We start from the raw sequence: 12,982 nt of genomic DNA, 5'->3' as shown, positions 1-12,982 counted from the left end.
CGCGCTGCTGGCCCGCGAGCGGCGAGCTGTGCGGCGCCTCGTCAAGATCCTGCTGCTAGGCGCGGGCGAGAGCGGCAAGTCCACCTTTCTCAAGCAGATGCGCATAATCCACGGCCGCGAGTTCGACCAGAAGGCGCTGCTCGAGTTCCGCGACACCATCTTCGACAACATCCTCAAGGTGATGCGAGGCCCCGCCCACCCTTCGCACACCTGTGCCCAGGTGGGGCGCAGGTAGCAGGTCCCGGCCGCCTTGTCCTCCCGCGTAGCTGCGGCGCCGGCCTAGTTCGCCCCGTTGTCTCCTGCCTGGCATCGGCCAGGTGTCCCCAGCTCTGTCCCCAGCGCAGTATCTAGCGGGCCGCCTCAGGGTCACCTGGGATCCTCCACCCCTGCACAACCTCTTTAGTTTCCCCAAGGTCCTGGGGGCTTTGCCCTTTCTCGGACGCCTGGGGACATAGCTACTGGAAGCTGGCCGAACGTCTGGGGACTTGGGGACTGAAAGAGGGGGTCTTGATGCGAGAGAACTCCCCCCTCCCGCCCTGGCTGGCGCTGCATCCCCCGTTTCCCCTGAGCTTCGTAGGATGAAGGCTCTGAATTTTCCCTGCCCACTACCAGGCCTTTAAGAGCTCTGTAGACTGGGAGGAACCAGCGGCCAGTCGTAATTTTTTTTTTTTTTTTTTTTTTTTTAGTAGGCAAATTTTAAACATACATATGTAGAGAAGATAGTGGGAAGAACTGTAAGGTACCCATTTCCCAGCTTCACCTCTGATCAATTCCGTGCCAGTCCCCTTCACCTATGCCCCCTCAATCTTGGAACAAACCCCAGATATTGTGTAGTTGCTTTAGAAAACATTTTAGTATGTTTTGCTAAAAGACAAGGCCTTGTTTTAAAAAACATGATCACGGTACCACAAGCAACCTTAAAAAATAGTAGTAACTCCTTACTGTCATCAAATATTTAGTCAGTGTCCAGATTTCCTCCATTGTTGCACAGTTGTTTTATGTGTTTGAACCGGATACAGATAATATCCTTACATTGTGACGAAGCTCCAGGTTCAGTTTCTAGTTCCTTTTATAGTCTTTGCCGTATTTGTAAAAGAAACACTGCAGTTGACGGAGTCTGGGGTCCTGACTTTCACCTCTGTGAGTTGTGGAAAGGGCCCCAAAGGAAATCTGAAGAAAACTGACATAGGAAAAGGAGAGTCTGTCCTACACCTAGATGGGATCATTTCCTCTTTGAGTTTCTTATCTTTACACTTTTCTTGCCCCCTCCTGACTTATGCCAACCCATTTTGGGGAAGCCAACTTACAGACAGGTCTGAGGAAAGTTGTATTGAAGCAGAGATGGAGAGAAGTTTGTCACACCATAAAACCTGCCTGGAGAGTAGCTTATATAGTGCCTGAAGGATTTTAAATTTAGCAGAAAGCCCTTAGAAACCCATCTAGGACATTTTCTTTCACTTTGGTGTGTGTCGGGGGGTGCTCTGGGCCCGGCCTTGGTGCTGAGATCCTGGGCTCTAGATTTCCAGGCTCGTATTCTCACTTTATGTTTTTGTTTCTAAAGTATTTCATTTTGATAAAAATAACTTGCTTGGGATTGTGATGGGAAGAAAATAGTTTGAATGATAAGACATCCCTTTCCTCTTCACCTCTTTCAGAAGCCTCGCGGAGTGAGGTCTCTGGCCAAATACTTCATCAACTGTAAAGAGGAGGCACCCAGTGCAGCTCACTAGAGATCAGCTGTGTGTTTCAGAATTCCCCCATCTTCCGGGGTGAAATATGCCATTTCTCTCTCTGGGCTGTCAAAGAGCCTGATTTTACTTTTCACTGCCTTCTTAAACCTCAGAACTAGGCACATTTGGCTGGCTATCTCCCAGTTTAAATTCTGGTTTCTTTCAACTTGGGAGGCAGAGAAAATATTTAGAAATAGATCTTGAATCTATTGGTGTATTAAGTACATTAAAAAACACAGTCGTAACTTTTTTCCTGATGCATATAAACATTAACTTTTCTTGGCTTCCTTATCAACAGAAACAATATATGTTAACTAGTATTCCATTTTCCTTCCCAAATTTTACTAGTTCCTTATTAAACTCATTTTCTCTGTTGTGAGCATTTTAATTAGTTAGAAATTCATCTTTCCATTTAAAACCAAATTTTTTTTCTTTTTGTCCACCTCTGTTTTTATTTGACCAGAATACTTTGAAAAGGAACTTTTTAAATAAGTTGCTTTGTAGTGGCTTTAGTTGTGGATATTTGAATGATACTATTTAGATTAATATTTACATAGAGATTTACTGTTAATGGGCTTCTTTTAAAGTACTACATGCTATTCATACTGGGTCAGAGCCTCCCATATGTGGCATTTATTTTTTTTTTTTTTAACTGGGGATCATACTCAGGTCCTTGCGCTTTCAAGGCAGGCAGCAGAACCACTGAGCTAAACCCCCGGCCAGCATTTAATTTTTATAAGGCTCTAAGTGTGACGGTGTCCCATTTATTTAGCACATGAGGGAATTGAGGATAAGGAATTTTCTACTCAAGGTCAGCTGCCTCATTATCAGGTGGCAGAGCTAAGAACCAAACCTAGTCTTTTTGCCTTTTTTTAATTAAAATTTTAATTTTGAGATAATTGTAGAGTCCTGTGTGATTGTAAGAATAACACAGAGATACTGTGTATGCCCTACCCACTTCTACTCAATGGTAATATCTTAGAAAACTGTAGTACAACTTATAAGCAGGATATTGGCATCGATATAGTCCAGATACAGAACAGTTGCATCACTAAAAGGATCCTTCATGTTGCCCTTTAATAGTCATTCCTTCCTCCTTCCCCTCCCTTACCCTGGTGGTGAGTAATCTGTTCCCTAATTCTATAGTTTTATAATTTCAAGAACATCATATAAACAGAACCATCCAGAATGTGACATCTTAGAATTGGCTTCTACCACTCGGCACAGTTCCCTGGTGATTCATATCCAAGGGCCTGCAAATATCAATAGTTCTTGCTTTTCTCTTGCTGAGTAGTATACCATTTAATCATTCACCTGTTGAAGGATGTCTTGGTTGTTTCTAGTTTCTACCCATTATGAAGAAATCTTCTTTAAACACTCATATACATGCTTTTATGTGTACATAAATTTTCATACATCCAGGATAAACGTCCAACAGTACACCTATTGGCTCATATGGTAGTTGCTTGTTAAGTTTTATAAGAAATTAACAGACTGTTTCCCTAGGGGTGTGCCATTTTTCCTTGCCACCAGCATGTATGAGAGATACAGTTTCTCTACATCCTTGTCAGCATTTGGTGGTATCGCTTTTTTTTTTTATTTCAGCCTTTCTGATAGATGAGGAATGATAATCTTCTTATGGTTTTAATTTGCATTTCCCTCATGCCTACTGATGTTATAAATATTTTATATGCTTATTTGCCATCCTTTTACCCTCTTCAGTAAAATATTTCTTTATATTTTTATTATATTCTTATAAGGTTGCTTGTTTTTTATTATTGAGTTTTGGGAATTCTTTATGTATTCTGGATACTAGTTCTTTGTCATGTTGGTTTGCACAGATTTTCTTTCAGTCTAGTTTTTAATAGCCTCCTCTTAACAGTATCTTTCACAGCAAAATTTTTAATTTCAGTGAGATCCAGGTTTAATTTTTCTTGCTATAGATGATTGCTTTTGGTTTTAGGTTTGAGAATTCTGCTTAGCCTTGGATTCCACAGATTTTGTTGTTTTTTTTAAAGTTTTATAGTTTTACATTCAAGTGCATGATCTATTTTTGAGTTAATTTTCACAGTTGGGTTTTTTTGTTTTGTTTTTGTCTATGACTATTCATTTGTTCCAGTACCATTTGTTGAAAAGACCATCCTGCTATTGAATTGCTTCTGTATATCTGGGCATATTTGGTCTGTTTCTGAGTTCTCTGCTCAGTTCCATTGATTTGTATGTCTGTCCTTGTGCTGATACTATTACAATGTGTTGGTTTACTGCTGCTATGTGTTAGTATCAGAAGAGTGATTTCTCCCACTATTTGTTTTTCAAGATTGCTTTAGTTATTCTAAAGCCTGTGCCTTTTTTCCTCATAAATTTTAGAAGTTATCTTGTTTATGCCTATATATGTTTGTTTTAAAAAAAAACTTCTCTGGGATGTTGATAGTAATTGCATTAGATCTCAGGATCAAATTGGAGAAAATTAACATCTTTACTCTGTTGAGTCAGGCTGTTGATGAACACACTTTATCTTCATTCATTTAAATCTTTGATCTATCTTTCTTTTCCATTTTTCAGGATGTTTTAAGTTTACATCTAATTATTTACTTTTCTTTAAAGCAGTTGTAAAGTATTTTGTGCCTTTACTTCAGTTTCCACATGCCCACTTTTAGTTAAACAACATGATTCAGTTTTGCGTCTGCTTTTGCTTCCTTTGACCTTTCTGAACATAATGGTTATGAGAGCTTTCCTGTGGATTCCTTGCGATATTCTACATAGACCAGCATGTTAGCTACAAGTAGTGACAGTTCTTGTTTCTCTTTCCCAATAGGTATGTCTTCTATTTCTCTTTCTTACTTCACTGCAGTGGCTGGAACTTCCAGTGTTATGCTGAGTAAAAGTAGGGAGAGTTTCAGTGTCTTGTTGTTTCCTGATATTAGTGATTTATGTCTTCTCTCTCCATTTTTTGTCAGTCTTCCTAAGGGCTTACAAGTTTTACTGACCTTTTCTCCTAATCAAAAGAACCAGCTTTTTATACCATTGTTTTATTTTTCCCCATATATAGTTTCGTTGTTTTTATTTCCTTTACTGTTTTTGTCCCATTTATTTTATTCTTCTTTTGTTTTGTTTTTTGTTTTTTGTTTTTTGTCTGCTCTAAGATTTGCCTCCTTTCTAATATAAACAGTTTAAGGACTATAAATTTCCCTCTCTGCACTACTTTAGCTGTGTTCATATATTTTGGTATGTTATACTTTCCCCCCACTTCATTGAGTTTATTGGTACATTTTAGGTATACAGTTCAGTTACATTCATTATTGGGATCTTGTACCTTACATGACAGGTCTTGGTTCTCGTTTTTTCCCCTTGTCCCTGTCCTCCCTTCACCCCTCCTCCCCTCCCCATTTACAAACACTTTATTTCCATCTTTGCATTTTGCCATATTTTTTCTTTGCCCTTATTCCCTTTCCCCTACCCTTCCCACTTTCCCTACCCCCTTAGCCCCTTTCTTCCTATTTCACATTATACTTTCATTTGTATTCAGTTTTGTGTGCATTTTATTTCTTTTGAAATGTTTTCTTTGACTCGTGCTTTATAAGTATGTTGTGGTTTTCAAATGCTTAGAGATTTTCTTGTTTCTGTTATTGAACTCTAGTTTGACTCCATTATGGTGAGAGAACACACTTTGTATGGTTTTAGTTCTTTTAAATTTGGGTGGGTTCATTTTACGGCCTAGTTTATGGTCTGTTTCGTGTATGTTTTGTGGTCCTATGGTAAGTGTTCTGTAGACACTTCTGAAAAGTGTGTATTCTGGTGCTTGCTGGAGTGTTCTGCCTTGCTAGTGGAAGTTCTTGGTTCACAGTGGCTCAGTATCCATGCTGAGTTTCTGTTTAGTAATTTGGTTACTTGCAGAGAGTGGAGTATTGAAATCCCCAACTATAATTATGAATTTGTCTATTTCTCCTTTAGCTGTCAGTTTTTGTTTCATATATTTGGAGGTCCAGTTGTGTGGTACATAAACATTTAAGATTATTATGTCCACCTTGTAGATTGACCCTTTGTCGTTATGTAATGTCCCTCCTTGTCTTTAAAAAGGCCTTTTAACTTACAGTGGTATTACTTCCCAGTAAACTCATCACAAGTTGAAGATATTGTAAGTCAAAAAATGCATTTAATTTACACCTAACTTAACAAGCACCCTTTCTTAGCAACACCGGAGCTGTAGAGGAGCAATTTTTGACTCTTATGATTGTGTGCAGCTGGGATCCTCAGCTCACTGCTACTGCCCTTGATCATAAGATCTTTTATTGCATTTTGCTAGCCCTGTAAAAGATCAACATTCAGAATTTGAAATAGGCTGGATATGTATGATTTTTGTATTTTGTAAAGTCAAAAAGTCATAACGTGAATCTTAGTAGGGATGCTTTCTCTAGTAATTGTCTTTACACTGAAGTCTACTTTATCAGATATTTTACTGTACTCTGTTCTGTTTTCATTAATGCTGTCATGGTATCTGATTTTTCCCATCCTTTTACTTTTAACCATGTTTCTTGGAAGTAAGTTTCATATAGACACTTTTTTATGCACTCTTGCAACCCCAATTAATTTATATATTTAGATCATTTACATTTAAGATAAGTTCATCATTAATGTGTTAGGGCACATAACTTATCCCTCCCCCTTTTTTGGTTTGTTCTGTTCTTCCTTTCTTCTGGATTATTTAAACCTGTTTTAGGATTCCATCTTATCAGTTGATCCCCCCCCAGTCCCAGGGATCGAACTTAGGACCTTGCACTTGAGAGGCAGCCACGGTGCCACTGAGCTAAATCCCCAGCCCCTTATCAGTTGATTTTTAAGTATAACATTCTGAACTATTTCCTTGGTAGGGTCACAGGGTTCCATGTGTAACTCATCCCAGTCTTTTGACATTGGTGTTTTACAACTTTAAGTGAAGAGTTGAAGTTTTATTTCCATTCAGGTCACTTTGCTATCTTTACTTTTTAAATACAGATGTCTTAGTATTTCTTATTAGACTTTGAGTGCTGCATCAGGTTTTACTTCAGTCATGAAATAAGCTTTAAGAAACATAAGAAGTAGGATAGTCTATTTCTGTCCTCTTTTTACCTATTACTGTGCCTCTGGCCCTCTTCTTACCCACCTGACCATTCTCTCTCTGAGGTAGGCCTTCTGTTGTCACTTGTTTTCTGTTTAGAGACTTCTAGCCATTAAGAGTGGCTCTGCTTGCAACTCTTAGCTTTCTTTCATCAAAGAATTCTGTATTTCCCCTTCATTCTTGTAGGATATCTTTGCCAGCTATAGAATTCATAATAGTTCTTTTAGTACTGGAAAAGTGCCACATTCTTATGGTTTCCATGGTTTCAGGTTGAGAAATGGAGGTTCCCCTATAAATTAATGTTTTATTTTTCTCTGGCTGCTTTTAAGACTTTTCCTTTGTCTTTATTTTCCAGAAATTTAATTATTAGATTTAGCTCTATGTATGTTTCTTTCAGTTTCTTTAAATTTGAAGTTTACTCAGCTTCTTGAATCTGTACATTTGCCTTTTGCAATCTACTCACTGTCTGCTCTTCTGGAGCTCTGACAGCAGAGCTGTTTGCTTTTTGGCTATAAGGCCTCCAGGTTCCTGAGTCTGTTGCTTTGTTGAGTATGTTTGTAACATCAGCCCACTCTGGGCCTGGCTAATTCCAGGAATGAGAGGGGGCAGTAGAGTGACAACCAGCCAGCCTCCCCTTTCTTCTGTTTTTGTCCATGGTTGGTCCTGGCTGAGGTTGGAGACTCAGTTTCCCTGCTGGGCCTGTGGACCCTCTCCATTGAGGGAACTGGAGCATCCTCCGCTGCTTCTAGGCAGATAGAAAGTGAGAGCGTAGATCTCTGTCTGACCCTGCCACCTCTATCTGCTGGGCCATGTGGGATATCACCTGTTTCCTCAGGGCAGGAAGGAGGTGGGAAATCAGGTTCCCTCAACCCCTGAGGATGGCATATGTGGTTGTCTCTTGAAATTTGGCTGGAGGAGAGTGGCATTGCTGCAAGGGTCTTCAATCTGAGTCCACTCTTCTGAGTCTCTGGCCAGGGATAAGCCCATGTTGAGCTCTTTTCCTCTGTGCCTTTTAGGTTCTCTCTCTCTCTCTCTCTCTCTCTCTCTCTCTCTCTCTCTCTTTCGTTACTGGGGACTGAACTCAGGACCTTGCGCTTGCAAGGCAGGCAGAGGAACCACTGAGCTAACCCAGCCCTCCTCTGTGCCTCTTGGCTGCTTCAGCTTGGCTTCTACAGAGATGGGCAGGAGGCAGAGGACATCCACAGTATTCACTGCCCTGTCCTTGCTCAAGTTCTGAAGTCACTGGGACTCCTGTTTTCCTTCCACTTTATTTTTCATGCTTGTTGCATTGTGTCCAGTCTTTTTTATTTTTATTTTTTTTAAGAAATAGAGCTGCTCCATCTTGGTAGAGCCAGGAGTCTATCACTCTGGTCTTTTGGTTCCTGGTGCAGGGCTCTTCTTTCAGGTCATAGGTGAGCCTGGATTTGAACAGAGGAATTCTTTAACTTCTTTACTTCCAATTATCCTTTGCAATTGATTGTTTGAATTTCCTAGTTGCTTTTGCTTTGTCATGCTGTAAATAATATCAGGAAGACTACGTGGTCTCTCTCTCCCTTCCTCCCCTCTCTCCTCCCTCTCTTCTTTAACCCAGGGCCGTTGCCCTACACTACATCCCCAGCCCTTTTTTATTTTGAGACAACATCACACTGAGTTGCTCAGGCTGGGCTCAAATGTGGCAATCCTCCTGCCTCAGCCTCCCAGAGTGCTGGGATTACAGATGCATGCCACCACACCTGGCTTCTTTTTACTTTTGTAGTCTTAAATGGATATTCTCTGACTTCCAAAGTGGGCTCTCCTTAAAGCTCATGGATTTGATGTTTTGGAAATTGTAGTAATGCCTGTGATGACAGTGTGCACCTTAGCCTGGTGGAAGCTCAGCCAATCTTGGATTTGTCTCACAGAGGTTCCACTCCCTAATCTGTATGTGGTGCTTTACATTGCAGGAGCATTTTTAAATACTGAATTTCACATCCAGTTAGATGGAAGCTGAAGGTTTTTTGCTACATGATGGGAAATAATAACATCATGCATATACAGTAATTGCATTCATATTGATTTAATTTAAAGTAATTCAACAGACTACTTTATGTGTAGATGTATTGCTGATTTTAGGAATATCTTGAAGAATTAGATTATTATGCTGTGTGGTCTTTTATTGACACTGAAATAAAAGACTTAAAGTTCAACAAAATATGTAAGGCTTTGTGCTGGGTGCTGGTGAGGGAAGGGATAGTGAATGCCACCTATTCTCAACCCTTCCAGCATTCTTGAAGCTGGGAAGACAATTGCACAAGCGATTGCAATGCCAAGCAGGAACAGATGCCATGTTACAGGGCACTGTGACGGTACAGAGGTGGCTCTGGGAAGATTACTTCTGATAGGGGCGTTAGAAGAGGCCTTATCCAGGCAGAGGATTTGAGCTAGCCTTTTAAGGCTCTCTAAGATTTCAGCAGGTGAATAAAACACAAATGAGACCATGTTGGGGCTCCACATTTGTCTATCACCTAAGAAAATTCCAAAAGGAACAGATATTTTAAAATATCAACATTGTCCAAAGGAGTGATCTGAGTATGGTAGCTTGCTATAGAGACTGTTGGTTGCAGCACCCTGGCTGAAAGTGGTGGGCTTTCTCCCTAGGAAACTCATATGTGTGTGTAATTTCAAGGAGTTCCCTGGACAGGAAGAAATACCACTCTGATACTGCAGTGGCTATGTGTGAGAATAGAAGCATAAGTCAGCTTCTGGGTTCTGAAGCATAGTTGGATTTTTATTGCCTTGTTGGCAAATTGCATTTAAGTAAGCAGATTTACTTTAACACTTGAACACACGTGGTTGGTCCTTTTATAACGCCCCCTCCCAAAAGCATCATTCCGCCAGTTGAATGAAAATCCAAGAAACACCTTTAGCCATTGCTGGGGATGCAGAGTCATAAATAATGGGTCTTGCCCTCCAGCTTCCAAATTTATTCCAAGCTTGTTATTTTAACCAGATCTTGTAAGAGAAGCAGTCTTTCACCTCCCATCATCAGTCATGTGAGGTTTGGAATATAGCTGTGCTTGATGCCAGGTAGTGCTCTGTTGACAGCTCATAATTATTTTGTTATTACATAGTTGAGAATGGATCCATGGATCGTATCTTTTTTAAATGGTGCTGCAGATTTAAATGTAAGGCTTATCTAGAGATGTAATTATAGGGTGGTCTTCAAGTTAAAGAAGCTAATGCTGTGTAATGGACCTGGTATGTCACTTGCTTTACCTGAAGGGCAATGCCACCCCTTTACAACAGGTGAGTTCATTTCATACTATAAGGATTATGGTTTGTATTTAAACCAAAGAAGGGCCAGGGATGTAGCTCAACAGCACTGTGCCTGCCTCGCAAGCATAAAGTCCTGAGTTCGATCCCTGTAAAGGGGGTGGGGGGCACCCAAAGAACTGGAGTCTTCTTTGCATCTCTGTGAAAAGGTCTGGAATCTCAGCACTTCAGGAGGCTGAGGGAGGATAGCCAGGTTTAGCCCACTGTGAGGAATTTAGTGACTTAGCAAGACCCTGTCTCAAAATTTAAAACAAAAAAATTTTAAAGGGCTGAGGAAGTAACTTGATGCAAAGGACCTGAGTTCAATCCCCAGTACTACATGGGGAGAAGCCAGGACCAGAAAAGCTGCTACTTGACATCAACCAAGTATCCTTTTAGGAGTGAGCAGAGTGTGAATGATAGTTGCTGACCTGTGTGATAGTCTTTCTGTGTTTTGTTTGCCAGTTAAGATCACTGTCTTGGAGCTAAGGGTGTGTCCCAGGAGTAGAACATGCATTTACCATGTACTGGGCCCAGGGTTCCATCCCCAGCATCACAAAAAAGGGGGAAAAAAAAAAAACAACTGAATTATCTGCATCTACATTAGGACAAGTGTCCAGGCATGTCCAGGCTTGTTGTCATTATGGAAGACGTATTTTGCACTCTATGTCAGCATATCAGTTAGAGAAGCTGATGCCTCTGTAGTGGTTCCATAGACCAACTATTTGGAACTTGAGCTAGGGGTGTGCAGCATCCGTAGGACAGTAACAGGATGGTCCTTAGGCTTGGGAGGGTTTGTAAGCAGGTAGAAGTAGTCTGAGGGAACACATGTGATTGTTCCAGGTGTCCAGGTAATATGCTGTCCCTGACTCCTGCCTTTCTACAGCAGCAGGCCTGCTCAGTTTTTCAGTGCAGGCACTTTGTGCCTTGCTGTGTATACAGCTTGGTTGTAAGAGATACAGTCCTTGTCTCATGGAGCTGTCTGCCATCAGTGGGACACATGATGAAATTTGTCCAGACCCAGTGAGCAGTGTCCTGCGTCTGTGATTCTTACTGCAGAGGAATTTCTGATGAGAGTTCGCTGGTTAGCATTGGTCACAGTGAGCACACTGCCACAGTCACTGACAAAGCATGAAGAGATGCAAATTGCATTGATCTTCAAGGTGGAATTATGTTTGTCTTTGCAGACAATTCACATGGTGTGCCAAACAAAAGATTTGAGAACTGAGAAAGAAAAGATAGTCATTATTTAAAGTCTCACCTTACTTGTGACTTTCATTACAGGACCAGCCACTTCATGCATTTGTGTTTAGAATTTCTATACATGTTAAAAGACTTTAATCTGTGTTTCCCACTCATGCTACTTTTGGTTTTGTTTTCATTTTTTTGTGTTGTTTTTTGAGACTGAGTCTCACAATGTAGTTCAGGCTGGCCTTAACTTGTGGTGATCCTCCTGCCTCAGTCTCTCGAGTGCTGGGACTACAGGCATGAACCACCACGACCAGCTCCTGCTCATACTATACAATTCTTGACACACACAAGACTAGTAACTGTTTATATTTTTGTGGCCACTTAAATGTTTTTTTCAAGGAAATAAAGATCCCATAACTTTAGTTTTAGAATGGGGAGAGGAAATGTTTTTTCCCCAGGGTTCTGATGACTTGATGAAATAGATAAAGGTCAAATCTTGAAAGTATAGAATGAGGACTAAGGATTTAGCTCAGTGGTTCCACCGCCTGCCTCGCAAGCACAAGGCCCTGAGTTTGATCCCCAGTACCAAAAAAAAAAAAAGTATGGAATGATAATGGGCCAGGAGGAGAGGCTCCCGGAAACATTAGCTAGTCAGAATTGAGAAACAGAAAACTGGTCATTTACCTTCTTATCAGTACATATTTGGTATGACTATAATGAGATTGTTTTTAAACAAACATACCAGGCCTATCAGAACATACTAGTTAGAGCAGATGTCTTATTAAAAGAAATCATCTTGGGAAGCCAAGTCAGCAAGCACCTATGAAGTGCCTCTGTGCTCGGTGCTGCCAAAACTGCAAAGATGAGCTGGCCAGCCCAACAGGCAAACCTCCTAGGTATGGGGAGCGTCTGTCTCCGTGGCACCTTCTCTATGAGGTTGTTTGCTCCTTGAGTAACCCTGTCAGGGAAAGTTGGGGTTCTCCAAGGACTGGGGTCTTTACTTTCCCAGCCACTGTTCCCCTGGAGAAGGGTCTGGCCTCCTGCTTGGGGAGGAGGCATGACTTGCTAGACTGGCAAGTCCAGGAAGGAGTGAGCAGCCCAATCAGCACCCTCTCTGTAGAGCCACCTGCCCACAGGAGTGTGTATTCTTCCTTCGTGCCACCAGGTGTAGAGCTCCCTTGCCCCTTTTTGTCCCAACTGTGCAGAGAGAACAGGCTAACTTGGCTACAAAGCTGAACCAAGCTCTTTAGCAAAAAAAACAGGAGTTTGATCTCCATCTGTCCAGCTCCTGATGTAACTTTCAAATCAGTTCTAATCTTGGGAGCAGAAGACAACAAATTGAATCTGACGCCATTCTGAACACCACAGCCAAGGGCAGAGGGAGGATTCTAGGGCTAGGTAGCTCATCTCTTGAGTTCAGGTTGAATAGTCTCCCTATTGCCCTCCATCCTGGGAAATAGCAGATCTGGGGATCTGAAACATAAAGCTTAAGGAAAGTGAAGGGGACCTCAAACCCAGAGGATCATGGCAGAGGCAGAAAATGTGCTGAACTCAAGCTCAGGGGTCTGGGGAGTAGGCTAGAGGTCTAGGACACCACTAGGACTTCAGAAGAAAACCTCAGTCCAAACCAGTTTTGAGCTTTACTCACCTCCTTCCTCAGATGTGAACTGCAATT

The 12,982-nt window shown here is 41.3% G+C and overlaps 1 protein-coding gene across 1 annotated transcript in view; it reads left to right on the top strand.

Moving 5' to 3' along the window:
• Window position 1: 1 nt before the first annotated feature.
• Window positions 2–12,982, top strand: part of Gna12 (G protein subunit alpha 12) — a gene marked incomplete at its 5' end in the record, with an annotated part of 97,205 nt that continues 84,224 nt past the window's right edge. The window contains one exon of the mRNA XM_010642857.3: window positions 2–178. Coding sequence (XP_010641159.1) covers window positions 2–178 — 177 coding nt within the window. The remainder of the gene's footprint in view (window positions 179–12,982) is intronic.

The sequence above is a fragment of the Fukomys damarensis genome, unplaced genomic scaffold (assembly GCF_012274545.1).
Source record: "Fukomys damarensis isolate Sample0158 unplaced genomic scaffold, DMR_v1.0_HiC HiC_scaffold_17, whole genome shotgun sequence".
Classification (NCBI taxonomy): Eukaryota; Metazoa; Chordata; class Mammalia; order Rodentia; family Bathyergidae; genus Fukomys; species Fukomys damarensis.
This window is presented reverse-complemented; position numbering and strand designations above follow the sequence as displayed.